General features: G+C 41.9%; 2 protein-coding genes across 2 annotated transcripts in view; both read right to left on the bottom strand.

The window, feature by feature from the left end:
* Positions 1-3,669, bottom strand: part of TANGO6 (transport and golgi organization 6 homolog) — a 41,476-nt gene extending 37,807 nt beyond the window's left edge. Inside the window, exons 1-2 of the mRNA XM_063437785.1 lie at positions 3,597-3,669; positions 1,385-2,040 (exon numbers count right to left, since the gene is read on the bottom strand). Of these exons, the coding sequence (XP_063293855.1) occupies positions 1,385-2,040; positions 3,597-3,660 (720 nt within the window). The 5' untranslated portion in view covers positions 3,661-3,669. The remainder of the gene's footprint in view (positions 1-1,384; positions 2,041-3,596) is intronic.
* Positions 3,670-7,263: 3,594 nt separating this feature from the next.
* Positions 7,264-18,389, bottom strand: part of LOC134578754 (cadherin-1-like) — a 32,201-nt gene continuing 21,075 nt past the window's right edge. Inside the window, exons 4-16 of the mRNA XM_063437786.1 lie at positions 18,016-18,126; positions 17,517-17,672; positions 17,279-17,423; positions 15,720-15,895; positions 15,309-15,437; positions 14,762-14,944; positions 13,679-13,926; positions 13,216-13,358; positions 11,402-11,626; positions 10,284-10,502; positions 9,683-9,813; positions 9,445-9,588; positions 7,264-8,710 (exon numbers count right to left, since the gene is read on the bottom strand). Of these exons, the coding sequence (XP_063293856.1) occupies positions 8,504-8,710; positions 9,445-9,588; positions 9,683-9,813; positions 10,284-10,502; positions 11,402-11,626; positions 13,216-13,358; positions 13,679-13,926; positions 14,762-14,944; positions 15,309-15,437; positions 15,720-15,895; positions 17,279-17,423; positions 17,517-17,672; positions 18,016-18,126 (2,217 nt within the window). The 3' untranslated portion in view covers positions 7,264-8,503. The remainder of the gene's footprint in view (positions 8,711-9,444; positions 9,589-9,682; positions 9,814-10,283; positions 10,503-11,401; positions 11,627-13,215; positions 13,359-13,678; positions 13,927-14,761; positions 14,945-15,308; positions 15,438-15,719; positions 15,896-17,278; positions 17,424-17,516; positions 17,673-18,015; positions 18,127-18,389) is intronic.

Below are 18,389 nucleotides of genomic sequence, written 5' to 3'. Positions count from 1 at the left end.
ACCTACATCATACTCACTTTGCGCTAACACTGATACACACTGTAATGACATAGTTCCACTGCTCATACCTGACAATTGCATTGTCTTCAACAAATTTATGTAATTCACATCCAGGGATATCCGCGCACCGCGGGCTCTGCCAAGAGAAGCAACAACCATAGCTTAGTACACCAGCAACACGGACTGTAGGACATTCTCCCGCGGAAATTCATAGCCAAACTATGGAAACCAACCCACACCGTTCTAGCTTGAGGGTGACTCCTACCTCAATAATGTATCCCTATACGACCGGATACTTACCTTACAGTGACGCTAACCACGATACACGACTACACCCACCAACTCAACGTGCTAGGTTTACTTTGTGACAACATTGCGGACCCACGAGTCAGAACTCAACAGGAGTCTGAAAACCACCTTTCTTATACTTGCCTTGACACTCCACCCAAATGTTCGAGTAATACAGTGTTGTGTGACTCTCATGATAATGCGTTGAGAGCGGTAAACCCCGTATACAACCAATGCCTGTCTCTTGCATATAATTTTGTTGAACGAAGCTTTCAGTTTGATACATACATGCTATTCTGTATGATGTTACCATCTCGCACTGTATAATACCCACGCTGTAAACATTATGTTGAAAAACTATTCTTATCTTGCTCGGAGACCTGCGGGCCTCTCTATCGAAATGTTTGCGGAATTCTACTTGTCTCACTGTCTTATCTTTACCTACAGACAACAGAAACCTGCGAGTTTCTTACTGTTTACCAACTAAATGCTTTTCTCAACATGAAAATACCTTAATAAAAAGAATTACAAAAAAAAAAAAATAATTGTATCTCAATCTCTAAATTGAACTTTAATCACATACAGGAGGCTCTTGCAGGGTCTAGCAAGCTATTAACATAGCAGGGGATGAGAAAATCTTAATTAAACAGAACTTGCAATAAGGAAAGCCTTAATAGGGCTCGCTATACAGGAAGTGTTTATGGAAGGCTGTGCAAGTCACATGCAGGGAGGTGTGACTAGGGTTCATAAACAAAGGGATTTAACTCCTAAATGGCAGAGGATTGAGCAGTGAGGCTTCAGGGGCATGTTCTATACACCAAAACTGCTTCATTAAGCTAAAGTTGTTCAGGTGACTATAGTGTCCCTTGAATGCAAACAGACAGCAGACAGCTCTTATAGATACCCAAATAGTAACACCAGCAAGCAGTCATTTTTTATACACATTTCATTTATGTATAATTTTATTTTAGATATTTTGAATTAGCTATTACTGAAATACAATTCCCACTATTCCCACCTAGTAAGCAGGACAGGGATTGTGAGTGAGGTAGTGTAAACATGAATTGTGCACGCTGGGTTTTGAGATATGCTCTACCTTTGGGTTAGCAGTAGTTGTGTTCTCCACTTTTGCTTTAATTGGGCAAAATCCCAGTTGGCACAGCCCAGTCATGAGGTCCCCAAGGTGGTTGGTAAGCAGAAGGCTCCCCAGAGACGGGTGGCGGGATACCTCCAGAAGTGCTGTACAGGAGATGTACAGCCTACGTGTGCGGATTGAAGGCAGGTCACTTTCCACCATTCTCTGTACAAGGGCTCCAAACTCTGAGCGCTGCTGGAGGGGTAAACCTACACCAGGCATTAGGTAAGGGCAAATTCCCATACACACCACAAACTGGAAAGCAGACTGGACGGTTTTCTGCTGGGAGACACTGAGTGTATCTGGACTCAAAGCAGGGGCAGCCTCGGGTGTGCGGGGATTTGGTTTGGGAGCGTTGAACGAAGCAGCAAGCTCGATCATGCATTCCTTCAGACAAAGGAATAGCAGCAGGGTCTCTGAAGTGAATCTCCAGTGTGGCTCTGCAGGGCTATCAAAGCATCCTTCGAGACACTTGGCCTCAGCTTGAACCCTCGCCCGCAGGGTCCCCAGTGCCTTCCACTCCAGGGCATTTAATAGCCTCTCTTCCAGTGAGGATACATTGAGATCTAACGAGTTAAGCAATGCAGTCTTCCTGTCCGTATCAGGAGATTCATTCTCTGCAATGACATAACATAACAATCAAGTCATCAGAACAGGAAATACATATATACTCACGTTATGTATGGTCCTTACAGGTTGAGCAAGTTACAGTTAGTATTAGAGTAATGACACTAGAATTTCTGTGCAGCAACACCAATTCCTGAATACAGCCTGTCTGCCTGAAGCAGGTCTTTACATACCATAACAACCGCTCTACATACCATAACAGCCATACCATAACAACCGCTCTCCATACCATAACAACCGCTCTACATACCATAACAGCCATACCATAACAACAGCTCTACATACCATAACAGCCATAGCATAACAACCGCTCTACATACCATAACAGCCATAGCATAACAACCGCTCTACATACCATAACAGCCATAGCATAACAACCGCTCTACATACCATAACAGCCATAGCATAACAACTGCTCTACATACCATAACAGCCATACCATAACAACAGCTCTACATACCATAACAGCCATAGCATAACAACCGCTCTACATACCATAACAGCCATAGCATAACAACTGCTCTACATACCATAACAGCCATAGCATAAAAAACGCTCTACATACCATAACAGCCATAGCATAAAAACCGCTCTACATACCATAACAGCCATAGCATAACAACCGCTCTCCATACCATAACAGCCATAGCATAACAACCGCTCTCCATACCATAACAGCCATAGCATAAAAACCGCTCTACATACCATAACAGCCATAGCATAACAACCGCTCTCCATACCATAACAGCCATAGCATAACAACCGCTCTCCATACCATAACAGCCATAGCATAACAACCGCTCTCCATACCATAACAGCCATAGCATAACAACCGCTCTCCATACCATAACAGCCATAGCATAACAACCGCTCTCCATACCATAACAGCCATAGCATAACAACCGCTCTCCATACCATAACAGCCATAGCATAACAACAGCTCTCCATACCATAACAGCCATAGCATAACAACCGCTCTCCATACCATAACAGCCATAGCATAACAACCGCTCTCCATACCATAACAGCCATAGCATAACAACCGCTCTCCATACCATAACAGCCATACCATAACAACCGCTCTACATACCATAACAACCACTCTACATACCATAACAACCATACCATAACAACTGCTGCAACATGAGCAGAATGCAAACCTACACAGGAAGGGTCAGCAGCACTAATTCTAATCTCATTAATCTAATAATAACTGTTAATTAATGTGACAGTCTCTATTCTCCTGAGCAGCTTACAGGTGGGAGTATAATTAAAGAGAAATCACCCCCTTTCAGCTGATATGATTTTATTCATCAGATATCTTCCTGCACGTGTCTTCTTCACAATATTCTTTCCATGAATGGATGAACACGTGTTCATTGACTGTCAGATATTTACATAGTATGCCAGGCGATGCCTTGATGGCCTTTGACATATAATGTGTTTACATGATGCACATATCTACATCAAACATGTATAAATCACTATATTACCAACAATGGAATTGCCACTCGCAGATTAAATGCTGAATGTCAGAAATACTCACCTTTGGGAGTTATTAATATTTTCAGGGCTGCCACAACTGTCTCGAGTTTCACACGTTCCGCCATTTTTCTACACCCAATGTCGCAGGATTTCTATGTCACTGAGTAGCCGCCATCATACTTGTGGCGCCGAAAGAGCAGCGGCCATATTGAGTGTGGTATAAAAAAGCATACATTTGTAGAGTAGAGGGGGGCGCGGCCATGTTGGGTGTGGCGCACAGTAAACGGCCATGTTGGGTGTGGCGCACAGAAAGCAGCCATGTTGAGTGTGGCACTCAGAGGGCGGACATGTTGGGTGTGGCGAACAGAGAGCAGCCATGTTGAGTGTGGCGCTCAGATGGCGGCCATGTTGGGTGTGGTGCACAGAGAGCGGCCATGTTGGGTGTGGCGCACAGAGAGCGGCCATGTTGGGTGTGGCGCACAGAGAGCGGCCATGTTGGGTGTGGCGCTCAGAGGGAGGCCATGTTGGGTGTGGCGCACAGAAAGCAGCCATGTTGAGTGTGGCACTCAGAGGGCGGCCATGTTGGGTGTGGCGTACAGAGAGCAGCCATGTTGAGTGTGGCACTCAGAGGGTGGCCATGTTGGGTGATAGGCAGTGATAGGAATATGGGAGATTTTTTCTCTTTCCTTATTATCACTTTGTGAGGAGAAACACAGGAAATGAATGATGAAGTAGTAAGACACCCGTTATAACTGGCTGCTATGAAACTCACCTTAATACGCACAGTGTGTGAGTGTATCAGACTCCACCGCAATAAAACTGGTTTAAAGGAACGCTGGGTACCATAACTACTTTATTGTTCAATAAGTTGTTCATGGCGACGCTGATAAGCCGAGAGCATTAACTGACGCCCCCCCTGGCACCCGGGCCGAGGATCCCATTACATTCTGGGAGGGGAACGGGAGTATCTAATCATAAACAAATTAATTCCAATGACGTTATGGTGCCCGTAGTGTCGCTAAAGTAACCCTCCTGCAGTAATTATAGTTATGACCCTGGTGCCCTCACAGAGGAAGGAGATCAGAGAGTTAAATCACTCGGTTTAATCATTTTGAGAGATGCTGAAACTACTTGGCCAATATGCCAGCCTGTGAGGGTACAAACTGAATAGAGCAAAGTCAGAACTTATGCCAATCACATTTGATAAATCCTTGACGCAAACCATACACTCTCTCCCATAGCGAACTAAACGACCTCTATAATCTTAATTAAACTCCACTAATACATACAGCTCACACAGACATACAACGTTGGACCTCCTTGGGTGTCTCTTGGCTGGAACGAGTGGCCAAGGTCAAAATGAACTTACTTCGCAGATTCCTGTCTCTCTTCCAAACACTTCAGATTCCCATTAAAGCCTCTGACCTTTAACCAGCTCTCATTCCAATTAATTGGTCATCCAGATCCCCGCTTGCAGTAGTTTAGTGTGAAATAGCTCACGTAGTTTGTTGAGAAAAACAGCAAACTAAGGAACAAAAGTAAAACCTCTGTGATAGCTCTAGCTAGACCTGTAAGGTGTGTTGGAAGGCCACTTTATGTGGGTAGTAGTCCCAATAATGACTTTAGGTCGTGGCCACAGCATAGTCTCCCATAGCAGCCTGTCGAGGGGTGAAAGGTTGGAGTCTCCGGGTTCCATCAGTGCGGCCACCAGGCTACCATCCCAGATCCAGCTGGTATCAGAGCCTGGTGGCAGGTTTAGGGTGGCCAACAGGGCTGTCGCCTGCGAAATATCGTGGATCAGATGCTTGTTTTCACCTTGCAGAGCCATTAGGGCGCAGGTTAGCAGCCAACGGTATGGTATCTTGTGCAGTCTTAGAAGGGATGTGAACAGCAGTAATGACCTTCGCTAAGCTAGGGTATATCCTGACATATCAGTAGAACATTAGTGACCTGTCTTCGAACTTGTAAGGTGTGTATTCTCTGACGACCATCAGCACTGCAGCCTGATCTTTTCTGCGCTGAAATTGGATAAATCATCATTATGCGATGCCCATGGGGTTTTTAAGCACTCAAAAGAATCCATTGATTCCCACGGTTTTTCCCTGTCTTCGGGTAAGAAGATCTACTAATAAGCGCCTCAGGAGATGTGGGAGTACAGCGGTCAGTATTTCTTCTAAAACACCCCTTATTTTGAAATGGTTTCTGCGCCTCTGATGACTGAAAAGCGACTCATTCCTCATGCTTTGTTGCTGGAGACCCTTGACGGAGACCCTTGAGCACCTCAGTAGTCACAAGAGCTGTATCTGGTCCAGTAGGCTTCAGTACTGGGTGTGGTGTAACTGGGGGATCATCTCAGGTCATTTGAGAATTCGGAGTAAGCCTCAGTATAAGTGGCCATTTTGGGTTTTGCCTGCCACAGTAAGTCCCTGATTTTTAAGCCCATACATGGATTTTCAGGTTTCAGTTTTTTCGTTTTGCACCCCATGAATGCTTCCCCTTGCTTGTGGGGGCTCCCCAGGCCATTTGGGTCACTGTTTTAGTGTCTTAGCATGGCTGTCAGTTCCCTAGTGAAATTCAAACTGGCATGTAGTTTGTTATAAATATGTTCCTTACCCTCACACCTTTACCTTATCCTTACAAGAACATTGCTGAAAACATAACGCCAAACTCCATGTATGATGGACGTAACCTCTATCGGAATTAGATCGCCAACACAGGCACACTCTTGACATAACATGGTTTACGCTTATCCCATAGTTCCTGACCCTGTACGGACAACGCTCGGACGGGAATGCACCGATTCTTCCATTCATGTCTCCGATGCCTTGTGGAGTACACATTGACTTTTGCTTACACGTTGCACATGGTGTATAGGGAAGATCACTTGTAAAGCCAGAGCTAATAAAACCTATACAAGCATACCAGACACCATACTCCTAATATTAACCATCATGTGCAGATTTCATTCTACCACTCTGTTGATACTCTGGAAAGTACCTGTATACAAAAGAGGCACAATCTTTTTGAAAGCTCCTACACTTGCATCGTACGGTCAATGTACTGAATGTTTTATTATGTTCTTTACTTCATTAAAAACATGAATACATAAAGAATATTAAAACAATGTTTTTATACATCACCAGTCACACCTCCCTGCATGTGACCTACACAGTCTTCCTAAGCACTTCCTGTAAAGAGATATAATGTTTACACTTCCTTTATGGTGTAATCTTATCTCCTGCTCTTTTAATAGCCTTTTAGAAACTGCAGGGGCCTCCTGTGTGATTAAAGTTCGATTTACAGAGCAGGAAATAAAAACTTCTAAAGCAAGTTAATATCGGATTGAAAATAACAAAAAAAATTCATGCAGGCTGTGTGAGTCACAGCCTGGGAGGGGAGGGGGGTGGTAAGGACTGCATAAACAGAAACATGATTTAACTCCTAAATGGCAGCGAAATTAATCGTGAGACGGTAGGAGCATGATCTGTACACAGAAACTGCTTAATTAAGGTTACGTTGTATAGTATTCCTTATATGCAATGCCTGGAATGTTCTAGATAATATATACTAAGAATAAGCATTGTTGAAGCACAGATACAAGATCATTTTAGTGGCCCAATCCCTCCAGAGTTTAATACGTGAAATAAAAGAATTTCATCTGAACAGTAAACAGCTATTCTCATAGAAATAAACAAGTTATGAAAATGAATAAATCACACCCAAATCAATTCCATGTTCTATAAATCTTTTTATTTTTATATCAAAAAGTATACATGTAAAAAGAATGCAGACACTTAATAATCCCTGCCGAGTTTACAATTTCATTTTGTGTATTGGGTTGTAGGATATTTAAACTATACAGTGGTGGGGACATCTGCTTAAAAGCAGTAAAAATACGATTCTTTCAACACTGCTATTTACACTGTGTCTGAAGCCTTTTCTGGAATCATAGATCAATGTAGGCATGAATACGGATTATTGAAGCAGATTATCCTGTAAATAATCCTGCAGTGGAGATTAAAACCCACAAGAATCACGACAACCTGATCCTTAAAGAACCAGTGCTGTAATGAAACGGCTTACTTATTTGCTATCAAAACACATTCACAGAGAATGACTGTATGCTATTGGACTTCATTTTAGGCTTTTAAGAACACGACTGATTTCTGAATGAAACGTTATTGGTGCTTTATGGGTTAAACTGCACTGTAGGATTATGTCGCAAATTATTCAGAGTTTTTTTTATCTAAACTCTGAAATTCCGCATGCTAAATTCTAATGGCAAAACGAGGGCGAAAACAGCTAGTTTGAAGAAGACAAATTCTAAAATTGAGCTAGACTCCCAGATTGACTGCTATAGCCTACATTTTGCCATTCTGATTTCATTCTCTGAGCTTACTGAATAACGCTGCTTGTATCGAGTATGAGACTTCACGTCTTCACTAGATCACTGTGCAAAATTTCCAGAGCGGACACTATTTTTACAAATATATATATATATTTAGGATAATTGGCTATTAGAAATAAAAAATAAAAATTAGACCCAAATTTGTTGGCGCCTATGATGATAAATATATACATACACCTAGTAGCTATAGTGTTGGCATTTTTGATTAAGCGTCCTCAGCGCAGGTACATATACCACCATCCTGAGCGGAAGTTTGCAAACCAGTTTGGCAAATAGCTTTAAAGTAACAAGGGATACAAAACAAAATAATGTAAAATGATGCTATCGCTTCCATTTTTAGCGATGTGAAGGTTCTAGCTTGTGTCGTAATTTTAAAAACCAAATAAAACACAAGAAGAAAACAAACACGTTTTAGACCATCTGATTGGCTGCGGACATGCTCAGAAATTGACGCCAGTTATTTGCCGCCGTCCGAGTTCGGCCAATAAAACGATGAGGGGTTTGTTTTGCAGTCGCAGTGCAGGATGTCAGTAGTTTGTAGGGTTGGAGTACAGTGTGCCTCAATCCTCGTCGCCCCCATACATGTCAGCCAGCTTGTTGAAGCGCGGGCCCCAGTTGCTCAGGCCGCTGTAGTCCTGGTCACCGTCCGAGTTGGAGGAATTCAGGGAGCTGAGAGATGCAGCATCCGAGCCGCTGCCTTCATAGTCAAACACCAGCAGGGAGTCATAGGGTGGAGCGGTGGGGTCATTATCTGCTGCATGGAGGTTCTGGATAGGAAGAAACAGGAGCTTAGTCTAGCTATAAAACCTGCATTACCACCAGGGGGAACACAATCTGGGTCTAGATATTTGCCAAGTATATGAATTTGTTTGTACATTACATTCGTGCCACTATGCGACTGCTTTCTACCAGAGTGTTTTGATGGTGTGATGGTCTGTGGTGCAAGTTGTGCACAAGTGTGAATGTCATGACATTTTGTTTTCAGGGGACACTATAGTCACCCAGACCATCTCAATGGGGTGCCAGGTGTATTTCTAACACTATAGTATTCCTTTTAAGATATATAGACATGTTTACTAGGATTAGGAGGAGTTTTGGATGTAGTATGTGTACAATTCTTTTTTTCTATTTGTAGTAAGGTGTACGGTTTGATAGATTAACCTCTTACTGTAGTACTGCCCTATGGTATAAGTTAACTTGGTGGGCTATGGATGCGATGTTCGTTCACAATGCCTACTAAGAATATGCACGTCTGTTTTTTTTTTTGGTCTATGCTGCTTGACTCCTCTGCCATTGTAAGACTATGCGACTACAGTCCCCATAACCCTCTCCTCTTTTAACCCCTTAAGGACACATGACGTGTGTGACACGTCATGATTCCCTTTTATTCCAGAAGTTTGGTCCTTAAGGGGTTAAAGGTATTCTGACCCCAAAATGTTTGATTTTTTATTTTATTTTAATTTTTTAATACAAATTGTACGCATTTCAAGCCAGTACAAACCTCTTCAATGAAATTGCCAATCTCGTCTGGGTTGCTCGGCCGAGGGCGGTACTGTGGAGCGGGTAGGAGAGTGGGGGCCACATCATTGCGGATGACATCTGGACGAGCATCAAGACCTCTGTGCAGCTGGCTCAGGTCAAAATCCTTAAAAAAAGAAAAACAAACCAAAACGGTCAGATTTGTAAAACCTCTTTTGTAATGTTTATTATTGCCATTACTTAGACCGCTTCTTCTTTACCTGATCTTCCTCACCACCTCCTTCTTCATCGTAATAATACACATTATCCCGAGTTTCGTCTTCGGGGGGCAGTAAAGGTTCTTTCACCACTTTCTTGCGCCTCACAAAGAGCAGCAGGAGCAACAACAGAACTACAGGTAACAAAAAACAGGGAACAAAAGGTTTTAGGTCTTTAATATATAGTGCTTTGATGACCATGACTTGTATGGAAGCTGGTGTGAGTGAAATAACATTTTAATTATTCTTAATATATCTTAAACTCAAATTTATCTTGGCAAGGAGGTCATGGGTCCATGGATTTTATTGCAGTACATCTTTTGATCAATCAGTGGTGGAAGCCATACTGGAGCAGAGCTGAATATGTACACACATCACCTTTTCAATAACCCCGGAGATCTTACCAGGACCATATCCATGTCAGTCCAGCTGGTACTGGAGGAAATTGGGAAAATTTCAATCATCTTTAGCCAAATGAAGGGACAACTGACCAACATGTGGAAAGATTCCCCAGTTTAAAATGGCAGTGTTAAATGGAGATTACAATAAGCGGTTTCCCTAGATAACGTTCCACATTTATGTAACAGAATGCAATGTTACTTACTCAAAAGAGCGAGAATGCCTCCGAGGATACCGATAATGGCAGGGACTCCCAAACCTCCGGCAAGCGCAGCTCTCTCCTCACAGGTCCCAGTTTCCCCAATGCATTTGCAGACCATGATTCTTATCCTGCTAGTGTTTGTCAGGCCCTGATTGTCTTTCAGGTTTACCGACACGTCATAGGTTTCAAAGTCCAGGTCTTTCAGTGGCTTTATATGCAGTTCTATAAAATGGAGGCAAGAAGAATTATGAGAATGGAGTAAAAGTAGGGTTTGTGGTCTAACTCTAGGACAGTGAGGTTTGTTATAAGAGGGACATCTTGGGTGGCCTTCGTCCTCTGTCATTGATGTCACGGGGTTGCAGTACACAACAGGATTTCCAATTGAGGGGAAAATTGTACCTCTAAGGTTGAGAGCTTAAAATCAATGGTACCCTTAGTATGTCTTTATTTTCTCAACAGACCACTGCTGACCATTGTTGTATGCCAAGTGGTCATAATTAGGTATATTGTGGGATGCCATTTTGGGCACAGAGCAGAGATTCCTGCAGTCTGTCAAGGCAGGGTGTCGAGAGACACACCTAAAAAAACAAGCATACAGTGTTTTCTACAGTTATAGGTATCAACTAAAGTCCATTCTCGTATTTTGGTAAAGAGGTTGGCTGTCATAGTGTTGTAAGTCGGGTAAACCCAAACCACCCCTTTCTCTTAGTCTTGCTAAGTCAGTCATACTAAGTTGTGGTCTCTTGCTCATCCAGACAAATTTATTGCCAGAGGAGTTCAAAATCTCGAAAGAATGGGTTAGGAATATGGATGGGGAGGGGCGTCATGTATAAACTCCTAGGGAGAACGTTCATTTTTAAAATGTTGATCTTGCCTGTCCATGAAACTGTAGGTTTATTCCATTTAACAAGGTCTGATTGAATGGCTGTTAAAAATCGGGTAAAAGTTGATAGTGAATAAGTCAGATAGGTACGTGTCATTCTAATGCCTAAATAATTAAAGGTAGTATGTCCATTTTATAAACTCCTTAAAGGGAATAGTGTTATTTTTATTTATTTTTTACAATAAGTCAGGCAGGAAAAAACACTATTACAACAGAAGCCAACTTGTAAATTACTTACGATCATTAACTACTGTGGCAGTCCAGTTTTCCCGTGCCTCTCGTGGAAGCTCCACTGAGAAGGGGCCAGTATTTGGTGTCAGATCTCGGTCAATGATGGGAATCATCAGTGGATTTGTATCCTGTTGGCAATATGCCAACTGTGTTATTTCCAAATATGGACCATTGTCATTGACATCAAGAAGGCTAAGCAGAAGGGTCCCAGTACCAGTAGCTGATGGAATCCCTGATGACAAAATCAGAATAGCCAGGATCAGTTTTACCACCAAGCACATTTTAAAAAAACAAAACAAAACCATGAGCAAAACATTTAGTTGAAACAGATGCATGGCCAACACGTAAATATACAATAGAACAGTAGTTTTGTGTACTTTTCAGATAAGTTTTAAAATTATGTAAATTTATAAACTTTTTATTTAGTCGTTCATTCTTAATAGTAATCTTTGGGGAAGAATATCCTTAGACAGTATAAAGTATCCTTTATCTTGCACAATTCCACATAAGGTTGGAAATATTAGTAGAATAGCCAAAACAATTCTCTCTCCCATTACAGCAGGTAATAATGTCTGCATTTGAGCATAATGCCCACAGTTGAACCTTAAATTTCTAAAATAAAGGCATTTAAAGTCGCAACAGCAATCTTGAACACTCTCTGGAATGCAATTGCAATCAGTGAAGTGGTAGAGCTCATTCAGTCCTCCACTAACTGTAGGAATGATATCTCCCATTGAAACTTCCCTTACAGTTTGAAAGAAGAGGGCAAGCTGAATTTTTCATGCATTAAATGAGTGAACAGTGGCCTCTGGCAGAGAAATGTATCCCGCTATAGGTTGGTAATCATTCCTAGATTATAAAACAGGATAAGTGATTATTATTTTTTTATTATTCTTAATTTTTGTTGTGCACGCATTAACAACATGCTTGGATAGTCACGGCAGCTATTATAAGCTCATTAGCAATAAAGTATAGCAGCATGGCATATTTAGTAACAGCACAATTTTTTCAAATTGGTAAACATAATTTGCAGAATATAACAACGTAGAGTTAATGTTAATGTGTGGGAAGAGTAGTTTCCGAACCGGTCATATGATTAGTTTTGGCATGAGTGCTGTGCCCTCTAGGGGAGTAGGTCGATATGCCTTTGTTGCGGGGGTACAGGGAAACCCCATTTATAGGCCATGTGGGTGTCTATAAGGCAATTTAGAAGGAAGGGGCTAATGCATAGCCTAGGCTGCCGTAGGCAATTATAGTTAACGGAGGGTACTGACGTAACCTGGTGTGGTATTTGAACACCTCCTTGTTAATAACCGCGTTGTGAGGTAGACTGAGTGGAGCTGGGGGGAAGTAGGTAGTGAAAGAAGCCAGCGTGTCCGGGTTATGCCCGGTTTCGGCGGAGGGTGGCTGCCGTATAGCGGTCCTGCTTCATGCATGCAGGAAACTTTGGATGATAAGTGATTCGTTATGGACTATATTTCATTCATCAATGTATGTAAAAGTATAAAACGTTGATACTCTATTCTGGAAGCAAAGGTGTTTGAGAACAAATGGGGCACAACAACAAGAGGCTCCTACCAATGTGTTTTTGTATATTTACAATGCAAACTATCCATCATGACCGTTTCTCATTTTCTTTGCTGCATATAATGTGATCTGTACTCTTAGCAGCACAAAGCTGCACATGCTCTAATAAATCCCATTTGGGAATCAAGACAGGCCTTTGGTATTGTGCCATTTTGGATCGGCCTTCACACTCCTATCCAACCCCCAACTTTGGCAAGTGTTGAAGGGTTTATTAAAATTTCCCTGAATTCTTACCGCTGTCAACTGCCAAGATGATGGCTTTGTAGACATTGTTCTGCACGTAGAAGGACTCTCGATCTAGTTGGCCATTTCCAGTGATAATGCCATTGTCCTTATTGACAGAAAGCCATCCAGCTGGGTCATTGCCAATGCTGTACCTGCAAAGAACAAGTGTCACACACATGGTTAGCTAGCTCAGTATGTGGAATCCATTGGGGTCCCATGACGTTACCCCATTTTACACTTCTTGACAGATTTACGGCCTGAACTCCAGTGACAGTTCGTTATGCTTCTTTGCGTTCTACAGGAAGCCCATCTAACATGAAAAATAATCTCAACAATTTCTGCCTCAAATTCATCTTTCATCAACTTTAATTTCACTCTATGTGCAGTGTTTTAAGCTAATTTAACACTCCTATTATTAAAGGATAATTTAATTTCCATAATCTGCATGCAGAACACAAATGTATCTACTTACAGTATCTTCTGATTCTGCACCTTGTCGGGATCTGTAGCCGTGTACGATGCCACTTCCTGACCACTAGGCAAGTCCTCCGAAACACTGACTGAATAAACAGCGGGATTAAATATGGGGGCCTCATTCACATCCTGAACGTTTACGGTGACTAGGGCAGTGGAGGTTTGCAAAGGCACGGAAAAGTTTGCCTTATTCAACGCAACGATACTCAACTGGAACACATTCTTTGGACCTTCAAAGTCCAACCCCTGCAACAGGAAGGAGAGGTTAACAAACCATATTTTATAGACACGTTAGAAAATGCAAGCAAGAAATTATTATTATAATTTTTTTTAATTTTTTTTTTAAAAAGCCAAGCAATTGCGTTTTAAAGTTTTGAACATAATTTACGCTTGGCCATCTTGCCCACGATGCTGTAAAGCACGCCAAATAACCTGGTTTGGAGGGTTATTGTTCTAGTATATTGCTCCCTTAAAATATAGAGACTATATATAAAAAGGACTATGCAGCTCACGGTTTATGGCTCAATATAAAAAGGACAGTCAGCAGTTCTCTTATTCACAGTTTCATGTCAAATCAAACGAGTTGCAGCCAAAAATATGTACAAACATACAGTGTGTATATATTGCACTGAATGACTTTAAAGAATATAAAGGTTTTCCCGTTGTTTCTAGTCTAAGAAATGGTTTGTATTCTCTTCAAGCGGTGTTGCCATCTGCCCGATATCCAGTGCCATTTATTTAAATCTGGAGGTTGTGATTTACGCAGACTGACATTTGACAATCTAACCGTTATTTGAACTGTTTGTGGAATAATCAAACATGACAAGTTCCCACTGACAAATAATACATATTACAATACATAGACTATTTAAGTACAGTTTATAGTCTTTATGGGTGGGGGACACTAAAGGCATCATAGCCACTTCATCATAATGACCGTTGTCAAACTGACAAAATATGGTTTTAATGTGGAAGTGTTGAGCATTCCATTCTTATTTTACATGCAACAAAATTCCGTTCACTGTATTATATTATTTAACTTTTGATTTGGTGAAAAAAACAAAACAAAAAAAAAACCTACCTTTACTGTGGTCACGAGTCCATTATTGTCAGCAACTGTCTCCACTTTGAAGAAGCCGCCCTCATTTCCCTTTATGATCTTATATACAGCAATCCACGCGTCTGAACCATACGTATCGGCGTCTGTAACCGTTAACCGTGTCACTTCGTAACCAACTTCATTTTCAGGGACATTTACAACGTACTAGATGGAAGGAAAAAAAACAATACATCAGACTCCATGACAAACCGATGCGTTGGAGCTTACCGATTGTTAGAATACAATCATGCATTTATTGTTGGAGAAGGGTCCAGTTTGCCAACACGGCATTAGCCTAATGATCTTTCTGGGTTTTACTTGCCCCTTTTCCAGGTTGGTCCACCTAATGCAGTGTCTGTAGTGATACACAGTGTCACTCCCACACCCCTTGTTGGCCTACCCCATCACTCATCCAGCATTCATACATCCAACTGTTGGAACATGCATGGGAGGAAGTTCCACCACTGCCATGTATCTCCCAGCTTTAAAGTAAAAGTTACATTAAGCAAGGGATTTATTCCCCTCTTACCGTAGTGGGGTCAAATATCGGAGCATTGTCATTGGTGTCCGTCACAGTGATCACAGCTTTACCAGTCGCAGAGAGTCCATTACCTTCTTGATCTGTAGCCTGTAAGGTCAGTGTGTATTCTGCATAGTTCTGTAAAAAAGATGTGGAAAATCATGGTTATGTGACTATCGTCCACCAGAAAACGCAGCTGGCATTCATACTACTACATGTTATACGTTCATTTATTGAACTGACCAGCAGTTCGGGTATTCTCCACATTAAATACCAGGACTAAACCAAGCCAGCAGTATTAAAATGCAGCAAGAACCCGCTATCTGTGGTGTGCCAGGACATGGCATAAAGGCCAGCAGTCTGAAGGAGACAGTGTTATCGGATACTGCAAAAAGTTTTCAATAAAAGGACTTTACAAACCTCTCTGTCTAAGCCGGTTGAAATCACGGAGATCTGGCCGGTTTTTTCATTGACTGTGAACATTGGGTCGCTGGGTTCTTTGGGATCCTGGCCAATGATAGAATAGGAAACAATCCCATTGTTGGTGTCTATGGCATCATCATCATCCGTGGCGGTTACGAACATTACAGGAGTACCTTAAAATAAACAGGCAAAGTCAGACACATTTGTATAGCTGTTCTAGTGTAACTCCGTATAATACTGTATAATATTTAAGGAATGAGCAGTTGGGTTTAAATGAAACCTTGTTACTGTGGCTAAAGTGACCTCACCACTGGTTTTTTGAGGAGCCTGATTGCCAGCCTCTTGCCTTGTGACTATGGCCCTTGGGAGATTTTGCCCTTTACGTTATTTGGCCATATTGGATTTTTATTTCACCGCTTCTGGCCCTTTAAAAATACTATGGGGGAAGGATTGGTACTTTTTATATGGCACTTCGGATGCAGCCATTTTAATTTAGCCGAACGCGGTCAGCGGTGTTTTGCCATCGAGTTCATGAACTGAAATCGGCTACTCAACGGCACGAACACCGCTGAAGTTTTACCTTCCCTGGAACTAACTAATTCGACAATTCGAACACCGTTCGACAATTCGAACGGGTGCCGTTCGCCTATTTGAACGATAGTTAACATGGGAAATAGACGGGCCGCACAGCCTGATTCTCTGGAACTGTTTTGGGCATAAAAATGTGCGTGCGGTTGGTCAAAAGAGACTTCCAGCTAACTCCCGAACGTCTTCGAATGGAATTTGGATATGTTTGTTCCCTAGTTATGCGGTTTCTAAAAATTTAAGTTTTATTAATATTGGATGTATAATTTTATAGTTATTAGAAATGTGTAAAAACTATATTTTCCTGCCTGTGGTAATTACGTTCGCCCATTGTGTTCAGTAATCACAGGCAGAGGGGAGGATTCTGCTGTAATGAATGGGAGTGTCTGACTGTATTGAACGTTGTTGATTGGCTGTTCCACAAGGCCCACGTGGGTGGCAACCTTGTGAAGAAATGTGTATAAAGCCTCAGTGCATTGTGTTCCTGTTTACACTCCAAAACGGTGTGTCTTGTTATTGGAGGGAAGAAGATTTGCTCCTGTGTCTGCTGTTCCAGCTTACAGGAAGAAAGCTTGCTCCTGTGTCTGCTGTTCCAGCTTACAGGAAGAAAGCTTGCTCCTGTGTCTGCTGTTCCAGCTTACAGGAAGAAAGCTTGCTCCTGTGTCTGCTGTTCCAGCTTACAGGAGATTCAACGGGGAAAGTCCTTGTAAGTACTAGAGCGAATTCCCCATTCGGCTCCAGGAAGGAGGTTCCAGGGCCCCAGTCCAGCTATGGCGATTGTGGGCCAAAGTGCTTCGGTTTGTCCCCTGTTCCAGCTAGAAAGCTGTCCTTTGGCCGAGGTACCCAGCCGAGGTACAGGGAGCTCCGCTACAGTTACCATCTGCACAGCATGTTCCTTTACTATGCTATCAGTTAGAATACCACATCAGAAATAAGTATAATTGCAGCAAAATTAATTATATGAAACGTACCTGGCCTCGACCCCTCGGGGACGCTGCCTAGAAAGACCGGCTCTGTGAATTTAGGCCTGTTATCATTCTGATCCAAAATTTTGATAATAACCTCCATTGGGTCCTCTAGAGGTTGTCCATTGGATGACACTGCGTGCACAAACAGCTAAAAAGACCATCACAACAATTAGAGATCTTGGATTCTGCCTTATCACAGTAATGATTTGCAGTCTGAATATTATTATAGTAATGTACTTACAGTAAACATAGGGATGTCTTCTCTGTCCAAGGGTTTAGTCACATTGAGCCAGCCAGTTGCGCGTTCCACAATGAACAACCCCACAGGTGGAGTATCAGCCCCCGGGCCGGTTATGCTGTAGAAAACTTTCACTTCCTTGTCCCGACTGGATTTAATCTAAGGAAAAGTCAGGGATAGTAAAAGGATTAGAGCAAAACATGAATTCTATACAAAGACACAGAGAGATCGTATAGATTCGGGCTAGGCAGTTATTATAAAGAAAAAAACATCTATGTCTCCTAGATTTTCTTTGTCACATGCGGAAGATTAGTTAACTGGTTCAAATGAGTGAGAACTCTAATGGTTATACCAATTCAGAATTATCTTCGGTGGATAAGTTACGGGCCGAAATAAACAGTTTGGATTTTAATTTATAGTGATTCACAGAATCTGACAGCAAGTCATTATTTACACACAAATACAATTTACTCCGTTTGGTCACCCAAATAACTTGACATACCTGCACCATTCTTTTGGGAAAGGGGCCTCTCTCATTTTCCGACATGACGACTGGGGGGATAACCCAGTCCCTTTTCTGTCTTTTCAATTTCAGGTCATCGTTGGATAAATTCTGATTTGCGAAAAAGGATAATCATTATTAAACTAAAAAGAAGTCAAAATGTATTAATATGCATGAAGAAATTCAACCGGTCGTTTCCATATTTTGTGCATCAGTATTCCTCAAAATACCATACTAAGTCGAGTGCATTTACGTCACAGAGAAACAAAGACCGCGGATAGAGCACTTTGTCGTCATGTTTGGGTTCGTTCTCAAAGGTATGAACTCTATGGGTCAGAGGGTGCGATATTGAAATGACAAGATGAATTCAGGGA

Source organism: Pelobates fuscus, chromosome 12, assembly GCF_036172605.1.
Source record: "Pelobates fuscus isolate aPelFus1 chromosome 12, aPelFus1.pri, whole genome shotgun sequence".
Classification (NCBI taxonomy): domain Eukaryota; kingdom Metazoa; phylum Chordata; class Amphibia; order Anura; family Pelobatidae; genus Pelobates; species Pelobates fuscus.
This window is presented reverse-complemented; position numbering and strand designations above follow the sequence as displayed.